Below are 20,158 nucleotides of genomic sequence, written 5' to 3' on the forward strand. Positions count from 1 at the left end.
CAGTAATAAATCCTAAAAAATATGTCTCGATAGTTGAAAGTAACTGTATTTTAAAAAAATACTAAACAAAACAAATTGAATGGAATCATTCTTTTGCTACATTTACACTTATTGTCCACCTAGTTTTGCTCATGCATGATTATCATATGTTATCTTCTAGAACTGCATGTTAGCAACAAATAGTGTTTAGTTTTCGGAATATGGATATGAAAAATGAATGAAGTTAAAAAAATATCTGATGAATATAATTGCAAAATTGCAAATGAAGAGCTAGCTAAAAGCAGTTGATCTGAATAACCACTTTTTTAAAAAAATCCTTTTTTTTTTTTAGCGGCAACTAAACACGCATCTTTGTACACAAAACTGAAGTAGATTACGAAAATGCAAAAAATAACAATCACAAATTTATAGTTTGCCGTTTACGTGGAGCAGTGCGAAGGAAATACGCCTAACTTCTCATTTGAGAATTGGAAACAAACAAGAAAATAATTTTTCTTGGGAAATCGTGTAAGTCAAATATCAATAACAACACTTGTGAAATGCGAAAATGAAAAGGAAACTATTATCGCTGATTGCCGTCTACTGCTGGTATTTATTATTATCGAATCAATAGTGCCATCTAGAAAAGAATATTGCGGCATCGCGTAAAAAAAAAAACACATAAGAATGGAAGTTTTATGTTTAGATCAGGAAAAATAATATAGTTCCTTTAGAAACCCAAAACCGTTTGCAAATTTTCATTCACATTACAAAGATTGAAAAATTAACAAATAACCAGGCTTTATTTTCATAATACTTAGAGTCCCTACGTGAAAATTGCTCAAATTTTTCACCTGTTAATTCTTTCCATTCAAAATTTTTGGCGTTTAATCAAATGACATGCTGGAAAAGAAATTTGAATAAAAGATATGAAAATTGAATGAATAAGTAAATTTAAATGAAACAGTCTCTCAAAAAGATAATCACTTATGCCTTTGAAACAAGATTAAACTGTCAAGCTCTGTTTCAAATTAAAATCTAGTTTTCGTGAGAAATAAGTTAAATAAATTCAACAGTATTTTTCAAAGAGTTGGTTTTATTATTTTTTTTTTAAGTTTGAAAATCTCTCTTGTTTAAAATGCACTGCGGTCTTTCGATTTTTTCTCCCCTGCTGTTGCTGCATAAAATTGGGATGTGCGAACTCCACTCCACTGTTGATTTGAGGTCATTTTCGGTTTCTGGAGCTGTCAACTGTTAACGAAGTTGATTTCAATTTTAACCTGTCATCAGTAATAATTTTTAAAGTGAAATTTAGTCTAGATATAAAGATCTTTTTATCTGTTTTCCAATCAGTATCTTCCTGAAAATTGGCTAATCTCTTGTTGTTTTTACCGTAAAAATTTAATACCTTAGAAATGTCAAGTGGTAGAGTTGGAGATCTGAGTGAGGAGCAGTTAAATGCTTTGGATAGTGTAAGTCAATTTCCGCTTTACTGAAATAAATAACGTACTTCTAATGTATCAGTTTCTAAAAATATACTTAGGAAATACATGTAAACCGAATCCAAGTTTTTGATAAAGTTTAGTTTTCTTAGATTAATGTTCAACTTCACTACTGTATTTCAAACTTCTTCACTTTTATTTTTTAGATTACCAGACTGATAAAGGCTCTTTTTTTTCTTCTTAGTCTTGCGTTTTGTATAAAAGCAAACTACATTCTTCATTGTAATATTTTAAGTTGTGTTTGATTAATCGACTTTCTTCCCTGTTTTAAAAATAAGAAAACCATAGTTTTTTTTTTCCTAAGTGAAATGAATTTTGTATGTACTGAACTGAACAGTGCTTCTTATTTTCTTCATTGTGTAATTTTAAATATTTTGCTTTCCCTCCCCCCCCCTAACCCCATTCTTTTTTTTTTTTTTTCTTTCTAGTAGTAAGTTGATAAATTAACACTTGTCATTTTCTAAATTTGTACAATTCTATTAATGTGCATTTTCTAACTCTTTTCAAAAAAGAACATAGTCTCTTATTCTGAAAAAAAAAATTAGTTAGCAAAATAGGAAATGAGTGATTGAACTGTTTTATAATCTAAAAATTTGTTTGTTCATATTTCTAAATTAAAAAAAAAATTCTATTTTACACTACGTTATTTTACATTATTTCTATAAATAAACACATTCATAAAAGAAACTTTTATCTAATTACAATTACTTACTTTCCAATATCTGCTATAAAAAGATATCACAATAGTGTTTCCCCCTAGATCTAAAACGGAGACCCATTCTAGTGGACAAGGGAACGAAATAGCTATATCTCAAAGCAGGGTTGTTTGGCTTAAACCACGTTGGTTTAAACCATAGTTTTAACCATGGTTTAAACCAATTGGTTTTTTTAAAAAAACCATGCAGTTTTTTTTAAAATGGTTTTTTTAAAAAAAAAGCCAAAAAAAAAATTATTTTACAGGTTTACATTGATTTCCCCACACACATATTGAAAAATGTAAAATTCCATTTATGCTAAGTTCCTAGCTAAGTTGCAGAGATAAATACTAAAATTGCAAAGTTGCTTCTTCAAAATGTATTACAAGCTTTAATCGAAAAAAAATATTAATATATTTTTTATTTCATGTATGTGCCATAAAGCAGATTTCAGTCAACTTCCATCATTATGCTTAATTTGCATGATTAGTTAAGATTTACTAAGGATTGAATCTTTTATTGTAGATGCAATGCATTATATTGCTCACTCCTGTTGCAGGGGTGTGACATTTTTGCCCATTTATTTGTACTTTCCTGGAATTTTAACTTTGATTTGTAAGGTAATCAACAGTCTAACTTAATTGTTTGCACATAAAAATTAAGATTTGTTCTGCAAGTGAACACAAATAATATATTTTGAATCAAATTTAAAAAAAAGTTTATACTTCATATTATGATACATATAGTTCCTTATATTATAATGTAGGAAGATAAAAAGACAAATTTTTAAATTCACAGAACAAAATGCAAATGTATGCGTAAAAATTGATTGAGAAATATATAAATCTTCACATATAAACTACACTTTCTATTGGTGTTTTTTTTTTTTTTTTGGATTCTGTGTGCTCAAAAGATTTTGATTGGCTATACACCTATGCTGCTTTATGACTATTGGGTGCAGATAATTCTTAGTTTTTTCCCCCCCTTTTGTTCATTGGAATTGGGATTTTGGTATTTGCTTTGCCTTAGCTAACCTGTGCAGTTTACAAAAGTTACTTACTCATATTGTTTTAAAAAGAATGTCTAATTCTGGTAGAAAAAAAAGACCTAATCTGGCTTTCATTTGATGAAATCAAAAATGAAGCCAGTATTTCGTATCATAAAGGGTCTATATATACATGCATACTAATATGTTAATCAAGTCAAACATTTCAATCAATATTTCCCCGCAGAAAGCTATTTTAATTTAATTTAGTTACAAGATTTTGTTCTAATCTCTTAAATTAATCAAGAAATTAGGTATAATGTGACTATTGAATAACTGTTAATTACATGGAACCTTAATTACCTTCCGAAAATTAATTGTTTTTCTCGCAAATACTATTTAAACCAAAAAAACCGTTTTTTTTTACCAACCCTGTCTCAAAGCCATGCAGAGTGAATTTTATCTTTTGAGCTAGTGAACTTGCTTTTGTAATAAAGGGTTGACAAATTTTGAAGGGATAAGAGGGCTCGTTTAGAAATGCAAAAATGAGGGCCGGGGATATCAAATGTTGTCTGAAAGGTAGCCGGACGCAATGCCTTCCTAAAAATGTTTGGAGGAAGCACTACCAGGGGTCCCACTGGGTGCTCACAAAGCTGGGTCCCAAAAAACCACTGCTTTTGAAAAAGTGGGTCAATTTTGAAAATACTGGGTTCACGTAGCTGCAAGGTCAATGAGAAGAAGCACACGCAAAAAACATGAACTAAAAAGCCCGCGGAAATAACTGCCTGTGGCGGTGACCTTGATAAGGAAGAATCAAGAGGGGAAAACGCGATAAGGAGTGGATTCTGGTAATCCTGCTCCTCTATATTTCTAGAGATTAGGAAAGAGTCAACTCCTTTTCTCTGATTTTTCTTTCAGGAAATTTGAAACCTAATACTGCTGTAGAGAAATATCGTGTCCCGTGGGACGCATTCAGTTTCAAATATCGGGTCCTTTTCTCGAAAACCGGGTATTTTACGTGCTGTGGCGCGTCAGCGGGACCCTCTGACTACACAAACTTCAAAAATATATGTATAAAAAAACCTTGAATAAAAACGTTATATTTTGAATTTTTTCTGCATAATAATATTTTTTTTGCAGTATAACTTCGATTTAATGATACCTGATTTAATAATTTTCTCAATTTAATGATCAATTTCGTTGGTTCGGATTTGACTGTATTAAATGTATATGCCACTCGATTTAACAATAACTCTTTCTGGTCTCTTAGGAATCGTTAAATCGAGGTTATACTGCAGTTATTTTGAAGTGCCAAACAATTGCATTATTTGTCTTCCCAAATCTTAGTACCCAGCAGTGTGCCTGTACTGATTGGTAAAAGATACCCGTTTCTGCCAGCCGATTTTTCTCCCGCTTTGGTACAATCGAGCCTGCTTATTGGAATACGGTTTAAAAGAATATCCTGCTTAATGTTTAAAGTTTTTAATGGGCCAAACCATTGTAATTTGTCATTTTGATCCTGGATAATGGAATATCTTATTAGATTATATTTATTTATTTATTTTTTGGCAAATTTGCTATTTCATTAAGCAAGCACACTAAAAATTGATTTGATTAAAAGTTTTTTCTTGCCTTGACTCCTTAATTTTTCACAATTTTTGAACAATCTAATTGTGTTTTATGTATTGCAGTTTCGTTCGTCTATGGAAGATATATTGAGGCCTGAACATGATGATTATTTTTGTCTTCGATGGCTTCGAGGTAAGTGGTGCTATGTAACTATGCACTTTTGCAAAATAAGTAATTGAAATATCAATAAATACTAGTGCTAAGCAATATATATTGCTATATTGTAACCTCAGAGCAACCAGCAAAACATCGAATCACAAGAATAACAGTCAGATATCTTACTGTTACTTTAAGGTGGCAATATTGATATGTATTTACTACCACAAAAACACTGTTCAGATTTCAATACGTCTGATGTATCTTCAGACCAGACTTAATTATAAGCTATTTGGTTGAATTAGATAACGCACCTTAAAAAATTTTTGGGAATTAATTGCTACCAATGTCACCTATTCTGCACTACCCATCATCAAAAATCGAAAAATATTTTTTTTACTAATTTTGCTAAAAACATCAAAATGCAGCATTTGATCAAAAGTTGCGGTAGATCAAGCAATTATCCAAAAAAATTTAAATTTTTTATATGCATTTTTTCCACACCAGCACTCATTAAAATTAGAACTAACATTTTGGGATAACCCTGTAATGTCACACACATAAGTTGTTCAGTCTTTTGATATTGTGGCACTTCATGCATTTATTGAAACCAATGTTTAAATATTGTTTCTAGAAATCTTTAAAATTTTATTGCATTACACAGAAGTAGAGACAAAGTTCTTCTTGATGTTTATTGTTTACACAATAGAAATTAAGAAAAATTAAAAATTAAAAGAAACCCCAACTGAGTTGCAACTGTAGAATCAAGAGGGAAAATTGAAAATCCCTTTAAAAGCCTTATGCTGTTAAAAATCAATTTCAAGTATTTTACTTGCTAACAAATAGAAACTGGCAAAAGATAAGAAATTTAAATCATTGCATTGTATTTCATTTCTTTGTCAGCCAGCAATGACTTCGATGATCAATCACGTGAATAAGCAGGGTGGCAACAGATCAGGGAGATCAGGGAAAAGTCAGGGAACTTTATTAATCTGGGAAAAGTCAGGGAAATATCAGGGAATTTTGAAAAAAATAACAAAAAATCAGGGAAAATTGATTTTATGAAGAAAAAAAAATTTTTCTTTTTGCTTTAAAAAATTCAGTGCTTTAATTCCCTACGCATTTTCTGCCAATTATCTGTTCAAAAAAAAAAGTAAAATTACTGAGGTGCGATTATACGCTGCCGCATATTTGTGCATCTTTTTCCCTCAACGTCAAAGTATTGAATCTTACTTATTAACCACAGGATAAACTTTCGAAGATTGCTTCTGTGTCTGTTAGGTTGTTTATTTTACCTAGCTTGAATTTTTCTTTTATGCTTTCAATGCTACGTAAAATAAACAACCATACAGGCAAAGAGGAAGCCTTCATTAATGCCTTAGCTCCTTTGCTTTTATTCCATTGTCTAGAAGTAATTAGCGTACTGTAATCACGATTTCAAGAAGAAATCTTTGGTTTTTGAATTAATACTATAAAAGCTTAAAAGTTATTACTTCTTCGCGTTTTTAATTTAATTGCTAAAATTGAATTTTCAATTTAAAAAAACTTTGTTTTTTGCCGTTACACTATTTGTTGTCACAGCAGATTATAAAGGTTTTCTTTTCTTCAGACTTAAGTGATTCTTCAATTTTATAATCAAGTTGTATTCTTCTTTTATATATTTTGAAATTAACTAATTGCTTTTTTTTTCTTGCATTTCAAAGTTGCTTGTTGCAAAAGCAATCTAAGATTTTTTTTTCGTTACATACTGAAATCATTTGAAACAGAGTTAACTTATATACTTAAGTAAATATCTTTATTTTTTTTATTGTTAAAATGCTGTATTCATTCATTAAAACCTATGTTCTTGATTAGAGAAAAGCTCCCTATGAATGGATGTCAAATGGTTTCATCTGTTTTGCATAAATGTGTCAATTAGTTATATAAGAATAACTACATTACTTCTATTCTTTCACTATTACTTATACTTGCAACAATTATTATACTGTTTGAAAACTTAGTTCAAAATAATTTCAATTGCTTTTTAATTCTATCATAAATACACATCTGTTTTTAAGAGTAATTTTAATAGTTTCTTAAAATTCTAATGCTAAGTGGTTTCTGGAAGTAAAGTTTTTTTTTAATTTTTTATAATCTTTCCATTGTAGAAAAATTTAATATACTGTTTTGTAGGGGTTTTTTTCCCAAAAAAATTGACTTGATAGGGTTTTTTTTAAAACCATTTTATTAAAAAAGTAGCATCTTTTAAAAATATGTCTTTAGTTCAACAAGTTACACAACTTAAAACGTTTAAAATACTGCAATTTATACAAACATACAATGGATTTCAAGTAGAGCAAAGAAAGAAAACTATTATGTCATTGGTAACGTGAATCAGGGAAATTTGAACTTAATGTCAGAGAAATCAGGGAAAAGTCAGGGAACTTTTTTTCACAGTTCCTGTCGCCACCCTGATAAGTCGAATTCTATGTAACATGGAAGTTCCAAACACATTCTATCAGCCGCAGAAAAAAATTATCTTTATTTTGATATTAAATGTTAACTTTTTTAATATGTTTTCACTGAAAAAATCATGAAAAACCTTTTAGAGGTTTTTAATTAATATCTTTGTTAGTTGTATAGGGAACGCTGTGAGCATTTAATGAAAAAAAAAAAACTGAATCTCTCAATAATGTTCCTAAAACTGAAATGTCTCCTAAATCGTTAACCGAACAAACAATTCAGGAATGCCTTCCTGGAAAACTAATGCCAAGGAGAAAGAAAATTGCAAAGCAGCTTTTCTTACACAATACTACTGCAGCAGTTACGAGGAAACATGATTCATCATCTAAGATTCAAAGCCAGTCCCTCAAAAATGCACTTGCTCCTATGTTGAAAAAGTATCGAATTGGTCATTCTGCATTAGTATCATTTTTAGGTATTAAAACTGGAGTAAGAAAATATGTTCCGCTTGCGAAAGATTTAAGCGAGATTAAAAAAAATTCAGTGAAATCATTTTATCTTAGGGATGATAATAGTCATGCTACAGCAAGAAAGAAAGACCATTACAAGAAGTAAAATCAAGAAACAGAAAACGATTTCTTTGCGATTCCATTGAAAACTTATACAAAAAATATATAAATGAAGGTGTGTAACACTATATCGTACTCTTCATTGTATCTTGCCGACCATTCCATGTCATAATTCCTACTGTTAAGGACAGACAAACCTGCATGTGAAAACTTCATTCCAATGTCCAATTTAAAGCTGATAAATTGAAACAGTTAAAATTGATTGGTTCCAGCAACCTGACTGATTTAGCAAATTCCTGTGTTTGTGATGCAAAGAACATAAATTGCATGTATGGAAAATGCATGCAATGCAAGAAGATGGCAGTCCCAGTAAGCTCTTGCAGTGTACTACAGATTACTGACACCCAAACAACTTGGTGGGAGTGGACAACAACTTCAACAACGAAAACTATCATTGTTAATAAAAAGGAATGAGACCAAGAATTTCAAGAAAACTGTGAAAGTACAGAAAGAAGGTACAAGAGAAGAACTTGTAAATAGCTTTAGGAGAGAAATAAAGATGTTGTGCAAGGACATTTTTAATATGCATCAACAGTATCATGCTTATACAGATTGTCGTGATAATCTAAAAAAAAAACGAAGTGTTACTACATGCATAGCTGCCAAGTGCTCCGTTTTTCCCGGAGTTTCTCCGATTTTTATTGCGTACTCCGAAAATCCGATTTTTTCCAAAAAACTCCGTTTTTTTGACTTCGCTTGTACACTTTTCGATTTTTGAGGAAAAAGAAGAAATTTCCCTATCCTCAAAGGCAGGAATTGTGCGCAAACTCAACAAAAGAGAAGACAATTTGATGCTTTGGAAGCTTAGTGTCAGGATAAACACTGAGGGGGAGCGCCGATTGGAGATCGTCGTTTTTTCATCGAGCATTTCAGCTACGTGTAAAACGTAGCCGCCATATTTGGTCATTCACAAGATGGAAGTTAGCAGACGATACTTAAGCGCCTTCGTTTTCAAAGACAAAGTAGAATTGGGTGTTTCTTTTAACTGCAAACTAATGAAAATAAGCAAAATGTGCTGCAAAATGTTTTTTTTTTTTGGTTATTTTAAATAATTTTATTGAGAAATATGAAAAGAGTTATACCATTTAAAATTTCATTTTATCCTTATTGCTTTGGACACGAATGTGCTAAAAATTCGCAATTAAATTGTAGTTTCATGGGGACTTTTTATTTTTGAATTATTTTCATGCTATAAATTCAAAATTTTATATCTGAATTTTTGACTTAGTCGCCATATTTGGTCATTTGCGAGATTTTAGTACACAAGACTCTTAAGTGGCCAAGTTTTCATAATTGGAATTAGTTGTTTATTGGAATGCAAACTATTGAAAATAATGCAAAATAGGCTTTTTTTTCGGAAAATTCAAAATTTTTTTCTTGAAAAATGCAAAATTTTTTCTTCAGAATATTATTCTATCCTCATTGGGGTTTAGACTCTAATGTGCTAAAAACTCGCTATTTCGTCTAAATTTTAGTTTTTTTAAGGCTCATTAATTATTTATAATTACTTTTAATGCAACAAACTCAAAAATCTATTGTCTTGACTTTTTCGCGTTGTTGCCATGTTTTGTCATTTGCAACATGAAGTAGACAAGACTATTAATAGCCTAAGTTCCCGAAAACAGAATTAGTTGTTTGTCTCAATACAAACTATTAAAAATAACAGAAGGCAAAAAGTTATGTTTTTTTTTTAAATAATTTTCTTGAAGGGGAAATTTTATCTATTTGATCCTTAGTGCCTTGTAGGCTTTGCTATAAACTGAAACTATTTCATCTAAATTGAAGGTTCCTGCTGACTTCTCATTCATTCATTTTTTTAAATAAATCAGAAACCTATTTTAACTTAAATTTTCCATGTGCAAAAAAAGTATTTAATATCTCTCTTTAAATCCTATTCATCTATTTTTTTTTTTTTTTTTAAGGGAAGTTGTAAAAACTGCTTCCCCCACTCCAGTTTATATTTCAAAACTTAATGACATTGGTGGCCACTAAGTTTTTGGAGTCGAGTGCCACTGGCCACTTTCAAAATTTCAGAGTCTTGACCTTTACTATGAAGTTGCTTTACTTCCAAGTATAAGAAATAATTGTTTTTTTTAAATCTTCAATATGTTCTTATGCATATAGGATATGTATAAAAGCATATTTTTTAAAAAGGATTGCAGTTTTATTAAATCAAACAGTAATCATGTTTTTTTTAAACTTTTCAATATGTATCTATGTAATGTTGCTTTTTTAATGTAAAATAATTTTGTTTTAAACTTGGTTGTAGTTTTGTTGAAAATCTAACATGAAAATTTAGAAAAGCATTTTATAAGTGCTTAGAATTTATGGAAACTTATGGTACAGAAGGAAGGTTTAGCGCAGCCCACGATTTCATGCTCCTATTTTAGCCCTCAATGCTCCTATTTTTTCCCTTAAGTGCTCCTATTTTTTGTATCTTGAGGTTGGCAGCTATGTACATGTAGATTTTTCAGAAAACTATTTGTGTAAGATGAGTGCCGAAATTCAAAGTTTTCACTTCTGCGACTCCAGAAACCAAGTGACACTTCACACAGGTGTAGCCTATAGTGCTCACAATAAAGTACCTATTTCCTTCTGCTCGGTTTCTTCCGACAAGAGCCCCAGCAGCCATATGGGCGCATTTAGATCCTATTGTTGGGCCGAAATCCCATAGTGGAGTGAGGTACAAAATGTTGTGTTTGATTTGGTGGACTTTTAGGCTGTAGAATATAGAAGTAATAATAGTTGAATTCATTATAGCACATTGAATGTTTATTAAATAAAATAGTACATATACAATTCTAATCTAAGCTTAGATATTTAGTCAGGAGTTAAACATTTATATTCAAAACATTAATGATTTCAAAAATTAAACACATCATAATTCTGCTCTCCAAAGAAATTAAACTTTAATGTACTGGTTTAAATTAAGTAATGGGAAGTGGGAGCTAGTATAGTACGTACCAAGATTTGGAACTGATGTGATATACCCCACCCTTGGCGACTTTTTCCTGTTAGCGCCAAGAAAGCGTCGCCAAGAAAACGATGTATGATGACATATGTCATACATCGTTCTTAGCGAAGCTTTTTTAGTGCCAACAGGAAAAAATCAGATAAAAAAACATGATCAAAGAACTTCAGAACACAATATATATAAAAACAATATAAAACAACAAAAAACATCACGAATATACACTTCAAAATACCAGAAACTAGAAAGTTTTTGTACACAAAGAACAATTTCTAGAAAGTAATTAAAATGCTTAAATTGACAAATTACAATAACAGCTCACCAATGAAATATGTACCAATAGAAATAAAAGCTATTTTCCAACATGCATTTCATCAAACAAAATCTTTTCTCATACTCTGCTAAAAAAGAGCAAAGTGATTCAAATTGCGATGTTTAAAGCGGAAAACATCCCCAAACATCAATAACTATTTCAGCCAAAAAAACGCTTAGTTACTCAAATGTATGATGTATGAAAAGTAAAAATGTCTCAACAGAACCATCCTAAACATAAACAATACAAAAATACTATACATTTATTTGCTATCCAGACATGCTTTCAAAATACCTATTATATTTTACATAATATAACACCTTTATATTTTTATAAAATGCTGTCAACTTATTTTCAGAAATTCAGTACCTACAGGAGGCACGTTCATAGAATGTCTAAATAATTCGTGGCATCGATAAGAATTAACTTTTAGAACAAAATAACCGTACTATTTTTGTAAAATTAATTTACATACAGTAAAAATAAAGTTAAAAACTAAAAGAATCCCTCAAGGATTTGTAAAAACAAAGAATTTCGAAAGTGAGAGTTTTTTTTAATTCTTAAATAAAGAACTTACCTTTTTATGGTATACATCCTCACACTTAGTCTAAAACAATACATTATATGACAATGACACGTTACAGATACACACCACGTTGGAGTTAACTTTTAATTAACGTTCAAGTTTGAAGAAACTGACATTTTATAATGTTTTTACTTCAAAACACAACTACTGAATTGAAACTAATACAAAATAAGCTTTCCTGTAAAGTATATTGCATGAAACAACACCTATCTTTCCTGCGTGAAACCGAGTAAACAACCCAAGTGAACAAGTTTGAACAAGATTGCCTTCGGGTTGCGAAACACGGGTTAATTTCGCCAGGGATGCCATGCTTAAAAAGTTATCGCCTCATTGGCGAGAAAAATATTTCAATTTTGTGCAAAAAATCGGATGTCGCCAAATGGGGGGGTTTATCACATCTGTACCCAAGATTTTGGTCCTTTCTCCATTAAGTAATCCGAAGGCACTCGCGGGAGCGCGTTTCTATCATGACTCCGGACAAAACGTCTCGGAGAAACACTAGAGCTCGGAAAAGCTCTTCTGCCCTCAAAACTCTATCCTCTCTCCTTCCCGAAAAATCCTAACTCCCCATTTTATACCGGAGAATGCAGTTCCCTGATCGGGACACATTCTCCGAGGATCATAGTTCAACATCTGGAGAGCCAGCTTCCAGGAAAACCCTATGTTTTATGGAGTACGGAGTGTCGCAAAGTGTCGGAATGGAATTTTATTATTCCCAAGTCTTCTATTTTATGGGCTCGAAAATGTCAGAACTTCAGAAGTTATATCCTGCAGCTGTGACTGGGGGACGGGAAAATGTTTGAAATCTCCGAAAGAAGCTAACCCCTTTTGACCCAATGCGGGTGTCGCAGAGAGAGGAAAATGCCCTTCTGAATTCCAAGTGTCGTTTACTCAAAACAAGCGATGGGAAAACTTTCCCGCCAAAATGTGTTTACTTCTAATTCTCTATTTTATGAGATGCAACTGTTAGCATAATGGGGGAGGATGTCCCTTACCAGGCCTGTGGGGCAGAAGGTCAAAATCGGGCCCCACCACTGCCGTCTCGAGTCAAGGCCGCACGGCTGGTCTGTGACGTCATCACCAAGGAGCGAACGTTAGTAAACTCGCGAGAAGTATTGAGCGCTAGATGTAACTTTTCTACATAACTTCACTGTTTTGTTTTCTTTCTTAAATTATATAAAACTATTCGTAAATTAATTTTGGAAATATTTCAATGTTAAATGTTTTCAAAAAAAAAAAAAAAAAAAAATCTATTGTGGTAGAAGTAAAAATAATTTAAACATTTTGATGCTTATTAGTTGTACAAGCATTTCCCTTTAACTCTTTAAATGTTATAAAAGATTTTAAAAGATACAACATCAAACTTTTGTTTTCATGAATCTTTCTTAATAATTAGAAGACAGTGGAATGAAAGATTCAAAGCTTCTTGATTTAAAGTGCAAAATCATTCTTATTTTTCTTCGTGTGAATATGCTAGATAATTTTTGTAGGTTAAAATAAAAACAAAAATTCAAGACTACATTTTTATTTCGTACAAAACATCAGTAATACGTAACCATTTGTGAAAAAAAAAAAGAGAATTATTTGACACATTGTTTTTAAAAATATTTACATAGCTCACAATAGAATTCAGCATGAGTAGAACCAAAACATTAGTATATCTTTTCAGACAAAGTCAAAAGTTCATATTAACACAATTTTTATTTCTTATTTAAATTAGAATTTACTAAAAAATTCACTACACTCTTTTGGTTCTCATACATCACACATCGGTTTCACAATTTTAAAAATCACTGTTGAAAATTGCATCTTATTTTGAAATATTACAGGAAAAAAAATATGTTTTTGAGATTTACTAATAGTCTATCCTTTAATTGCATAAGGTGCTTGTTTTAAGCGAAATAACTGCAATATGAAGAGACAGATGTTAATGCTAGAGAAAACCACCGAAATAATATTTTTTGTAATGCATGAAGTAGTACAGGTCTTAGTCAAGTCGATTATAATGAAACAGTTAACCACTTGCACCTTTAAATAATTTCCTCGACGGAGTGGAACACTGCATTTGCTAGACATATCCTAATTGAGAAAAACAACCACTACAATTAGAGAAGTTATGTCATAAAGAAATCAATACTATTTTAAATTTAAAGGGAAAAAAAGAAATTTATTTGTATAAGCATGCAATATATTTTAAGGGACAGTAAAGTGTAGAATTTCCTCTCAAAAATATGCAATACCTAAAGGGTATTGCATATTTTTGCTAAGGTGATAACATCTCAAACTAATTTAAACTGGATTAAAGTTAAATAAATCGAAGTACAAGAATGTAAGGAAATTTTGTGGTAAGAAATATTTTTCACGCTGTAAAGCAAAACATTTGCAAAGTCATACAAACTATTTTTACACGATGCAAAGATAATGATACAATATATTCCTGAAATTTTACTAGCAGTAACTAAACAAAATTTATTCTCAAAGAAGAAAGAAGTATAGTACTTTAAAAACATAGCGTTGCTATCGTTTAAATACATACAGACGTTACGATTCGCGTTAGGGTTAGCTGTTACGGCATTTGGCTCGGGAAAACATGCCTATAAATCAAATTCAGAACAAATTCCCTTCACATTTCTTTTACTATCTTTTAAATTTGCAATAAGAATACAGAAAGATATGTTGATTCTTACCTATTGAGTTCCTTTACTATCACAGCATCGAGTTGGTTCACACTGCCGGTCAAACGGAACAACGTGCACTGGAAGATATTTGCTTTGCGTCATGAACCGCGAATGGAAAAAACTCGCCCCCTCCTGATGACGTAGTAGCCCCTTCCGCTTTCAGAAGCGTGGCCTTGAGTCGAGACGGCGGTGGCCCCACACAGTAAAGATTAATAAAAGAGAAAATGCCAGCGATTGATACACTACACTTTTTTCAGATGGGCACGTAACCCAATATCATCAAAAGAATTTTTTTTTAACTAAAACAAGCGCTTGTTTGATTATGAATTTAAACAAGGAACCTGTCCTTTTTTGAGGCTGGTCATGGAAAGGGAGCAGCAGATGGAATTGGGGCAGTAATTAAAAGGAAAGCAGATAGGCTCATTACTCATGGTAATGACTTGATGAATGCAAAAGAGTTATACGAGTGATTAAAGACCGACGACTCAAAAGTAAAGATGTTCTACATTACGACAAAAGAAATTGACAAGATGAGTCTGCACTTGGTTCAAAAAATTCCTGCTTTAAAAGGAACTCTGCAAGTGCATCAGCTATTTACTGAATTTTCTGGGCAACTGAAATACTGTGATGTAAGTTGCTTTTGCTCTCCACAAAGAGTGACTCTGTAACTGTTTTCCATACTCTGATTTTTCTCTAAAGTACGAAAAAATATATTTCCCAAGCGTAAAAGCAACAAAAGAAAACAAGCATTCATTTCAGATTCTGAAAGTGATGATGTGGATATGGAAGAGATTTGAGAAGATGAATCGGAAGATGAAATGACAAGTGCCAAAAATTCCTTGTATGAAGATGTGCCAATACATGTTGAAGTGATGGCATCAGAAATTAAAAAGGGAAAATTTTTATTATTCAAGTTCTTGGGAGGAGCTCGCAAAAAGTACCATTATAGATATGTTGGTGTAGCACAAGATTTAGATAATGGCTTTGTACAGGTCATGTATTTAAAAGTGAATGACAATTCTGGAACTTTGTACAAATCGGATGAAAATGATGTTTCAGACATAGAGTTCAGCCAAATTAAAAAAAATTTGCCCACACCTTTTCTTTTGCAAAAAGGTGATCGGATAATGTGCAAGTTTCCTCAAGCAATTGATGTTTTCAAAAAATAATTTGATAAAGATATGTTTAAATTTGAAATAAAAGGTTTTTTTGCCTTATAGTGCTTGGATAATCTTTAAAAAAAAAAAAAAAAGAAACAAATTTAGATTTAGTTTGTGTAACTTCTGTTACCATGCGGAAAAAAATCTAAAAAAATTACATATTGATTATTATGCATTTATAAAATTATTTATATTCCTAATCAATGTCTTGACAGGGAGTAAGTATTATTTTTAGAATATAATTCATATTTTTAATTTAGTGGAAAAGTTTAGTGTATAAAACTGCATCATAGCAATATAAACTACTTAGTTTTATTTTTTTCTCTTCTCCTTTAATATATTTAAATAAATTTTCAGTTTTAATTTAGTTAAGGACATCACTTTAACTCAGAAATTAAAAGTTTTCTTTTGTCACTTGCTTTTGTAAATAATGAAATTCAACATTTTGTCCAGTAGCAGAGATTACAAATTCTCGCACTTATGTCGTTTCAAACATATTTTCTGTTTTAATTACAAAACATTAAGATCTGATGTTATCTATTTCCTAAAGTTGAAACCTTATGAATTAATGTAATGCAATATTTAAAACAAAAATACAAAAAAAAAATGGAAATCTGCGAGTAAACTTGGAATGACCCGCCTTTTAAATATAATTGCTTTTATGTAAGTGAACATGTGTAAAATAAGCTATTTTCTATGTGAATGCTTTTAAAAATAGAGTCATGTTTCTATGATTCCAATTAGGGCTAGGCGATGTAGGAATTTCTACATCGCGATGCATCACCAACTTTACATTGCAATGCAATGATGCAAGTTTTTTTTAAACTAAACATGCCTGTTTAAGTTTTACAAGATATATACAAGGTATAAAAATTATATATCATGCCAGATACGAATTAACAGATTTCAGCACTAGAAAGAAATTCATAATAATATAAAGCAGTGCTAAAAGTGCAAGTTTGAGAAAAATATGGAAGACAAATTTTGAGATTACAATGAGCCTCTTTTTTCAATGAAAAAAGATGTAAGTAAATGGATGCAAAGTCATGCATTCCATTCAAAAGCTCAAAAAAAAAAAAAAAAAAAAACCTCCTTTTAATCAGTAGCGGGAGGGGGGGGGGGGCGCACTGGGTGACACTCAAAGAGGTTTTCATTGTTTATAAAAAATGTTCATTCTTTTAATTCTGAAATTTTCTACCAAAAAACTTTTTAATCAAACAAAGTAAACAAAAATAGAATGCACAATGGGTGAGGGGGGGGAGGTACATCTATCATCAAGGACAAACTTTGCATAGAATGGTTTCGTAGTTTATATTTGTCTTCCAAACTTTTGCTATGCCACAAAAATAGAATTGAGTTGGTTCTGAAAATTGTATACATTTCACATTTACATAAAACATTTCTAAAGTTATTTATTTATTTTTTGGGAGGGGGTGATACTACCAGTTATCGACCTGTGTAACAGTTGTGCTAGGAACTCCACTTCTTGTAACACCAAAATACATGTTGCTTTTTTTACTGCAATTTTGCTCTTTAAAATTTACTTTTTTTCTGGCAAGTGACTACATCTGGTAAACTTACTGTTCATCAACATATCTTTTGTCCATAACCAAGAACACATATACATTTCTTGCATGTTTCGGAAGAAATGATGGTCTAACTCTTTGCACTATCATTGTTAAACCAGATTGGATTGACTCACGGCTAATTAAGATTAGTTTGAAAAAATTAGAGACTAAAACGGCAGCAACGTTGGACCAGTGTCTATACATCGGAGCAATATTAATGCACCGGTTTAGAGAAAAATTCTAAACCGGTTTAACGATGTGGGATGCACACCGGTTTTTGGCAATGCATCGCCCAGCCCTAATTCTTATTATAAAACTTAGAATTCTCGTAAAAATATATTACTTTGTTCCTTTTTTTCTTTTTAAAACATTCATTCTAATTGTGAAATGACTTTTTTTCATCAGCTCGAAAATTCAACGCTACCGATGCTGTGCAAATGTTACGAACTGTAAGTATCATAAAAACTACATATTCACTTTCAGCTGTAATTATTTTTGGGAGTGGTGTTTTTCTTTATAAAGAGATTTTGAAATACATTAATTTTTTTTTTTTTGATTTAAAGTTCATGTAGTGAAATATTGAAAGGGTTCAACTAGTTATTTCAAACAATATGTGGCAATGAAGTGAAAGGAAAATGAAAACAATAATGAAATGAAGTTAAGATTATTTTAAACATTCTAATTTCAATTATTAGTGTAATTTACAAAGAGCAAAGGAAAAAATTATGATTTATCGGTGTTATGAAATTCATTTCTCAAATATACAAATACAAATACAAATGTGACGACCAGCAACAGGCACTGGGCCCAGCTAGGCTGGTCCTAGTCAATTAATTTGTCCCCAATGAAGATCAATGGCCCTCTTAAAGCTATCCACTCCCTTGCTCATTACCGCCTCTTCCGGTAAGCTATTCCAAGTGCCCAAGACCCTGCTAAAGTAGTAGTTTTTCCTGATTTCCAAGTTAGCCTGAGATTTAAATAGCTTAAAACAATGACCCCTTGTCCTGCTTTCCCCGCAAAAATTTAATCCATTTACATCTTTCATTTTGATAAATTTAAATAACTGAATCATGTCCCCTCTGACTCTCCTTTGCTCCAGGCTATACATGTTAAGCCTATTAAGTCTGGTATCATAATCTAAATCTGAGAGTCCCCTTACTAATTTAGTTACCCTTCTTTGAACCCTTTCCAATACAAAAATATCTTTCTTCAGATAAGGCGACCAAAACTGAACAGCATACTCCAAATGAGGTCTTACTAAACTCCTATATAAAGGCAGAAGAACTTTCTTAGATTTGTTTGAAATAGATCTATTGAAGAACCCAAGCATTTTGTTGGCTTTGTTACTAGCAATACTGCACTGTTGACTAAACTTGAAGTCCTGATTTATAAAGACACCCAGATCCATAACATTTTCTGCCTGATTTATGACTGAACCCTGTAAACGATATCTCATACGCTTATTTCTGTGACCTAAGTGTAGCACTTGACATTTCCCTACATTAACTGCCATACCCCATTTATCTGCCCACTTAGTAATATGATCTAAATCCTCTTGCAGCTGTTTTACTTGTTCTTCATTTTCGACAATCCCCATAACTTTTACATCGTCAGCAAAACAATTCATGCTTCCAGAAATATTTTCATTGATGTCATTCATAAATATAATAAACAAAAGAGGCCCTAAAACTGATCCCTGAGGAACCCCACTTAAAACATCACTCCAATTAGAATGATTTCCTCTCACAACTACTCTTTGCTTCCTACCAGTAAGCCAATTTCTAACCCAAAGTAAAGTTTTTCCTCCTATTCCAATGTCAGCTAACTTGCTGAGAAGAGCAACATGCGGTACCTTGTCAAAAGCTTTTTGAAAATCAATATAAACAACATCCACACATTTTTTGTTATCTAAAGCTGAGGTAACCTTGTCGTAGAAATGCAATAAATTAGTAGTACAGGATTTACCTTTCCTGAAACCATACTGCAAACTAGTCAACAGACTATTAGCCTCTAAGAACATCATGATCTTAATTTTTATCAAAGTTTCGAAAATCTTACAAATCACCGAAGTCAAACTTACAGGTCTATAATTCCCAGCAATACCTTTAGACCCCTTCTTGAAGAGTGGCGTTATGTTAGCCAGCTTCCAGTCCTCTGGCACCGTCCCCGAGTTATAAGAAGCATTGAAAATATTCAAAATAACATCCACTAATTCCTCTGCACATTCAACTAAAATTTTTGGATAAATATTATCTGGTCCCGGAGCTTTAGTTGCTTTAATCTTTTTCAAATGAAATAAAACCTCCTCCCTGGAAAATACAAAATCCTCAAGCTGTATAATAGCTTGTGTCTTGTTAGTGTCAACTGTTGAGATACAGTTATCGTTAAACACACTGGAAAAAAAGTTATTTAGAACATTTGCAATATCCCTATCGTTTTGGATTAAATTTCCATGCTCATCAACCAAAGGCCTAATTTGACCGTTTCGAGCTTTCCCAGAATTAGCGTAAGCAAAAAACCTCTTAGGGTTCCCATCAATGTCATCTGCCAGCCTTTGCTCCAATTCCCTTTTCTGAATCCGTACCAAATACTTAAAATTTCGCCTTGCCTTACCATACTGGAGCCTCTCCGCACTCTGACCAGTTTCTTTAAACTTACGAAAAGTGGCTTGCTTATAATTAAGAGCTTCTTTAGTCTCCCTGGAGAACCACATGGGCCAAATTTTGGTACTAACACCTTTTCTCCTAAATGGAACATAGTCCCCAACGGTTTTAGCAAGTTTATCCTTAAATTCCGTCCACTGCTGATCTACGTCGCTATTTTCCAACCCTGACGAAAAAACCTCTTTCAAGCTCTGCCTAAGTGCAACAAAATCGGTGTTCTGAAATTGGGCACAAACCTAAAATTATCATCTTTGCACACTTC

At 31.8% G+C, this 20,158-nt stretch overlaps 1 protein-coding gene across 1 annotated transcript in view; it reads left to right on the forward strand.

Annotated features, from left to right (window-relative positions):
* The first annotated feature begins 1,312 nt into the window (after nucleotides 1-1,312).
* The window catches only part of LOC129220393 (SEC14-like protein 2), a 56,282-nt gene continuing 37,436 nt past the window's right edge, over nucleotides 1,313-20,158 (forward strand). The window contains exons 1-3 of the mRNA XM_054854807.1: nucleotides 1,313-1,451; nucleotides 4,853-4,922; nucleotides 17,639-17,682. Of these exons, the coding sequence (XP_054710782.1) occupies nucleotides 1,395-1,451; nucleotides 4,853-4,922; nucleotides 17,639-17,682 (171 nt within the window). The 5' untranslated portion in view covers nucleotides 1,313-1,394. The remainder of the gene's footprint in view (nucleotides 1,452-4,852; nucleotides 4,923-17,638; nucleotides 17,683-20,158) is intronic.

This window comes from Uloborus diversus, chromosome 4 (assembly GCF_026930045.1).
Source record: "Uloborus diversus isolate 005 chromosome 4, Udiv.v.3.1, whole genome shotgun sequence".
In the NCBI taxonomy this organism is placed as follows: Eukaryota; Metazoa; Arthropoda; class Arachnida; order Araneae; family Uloboridae; genus Uloborus; species Uloborus diversus.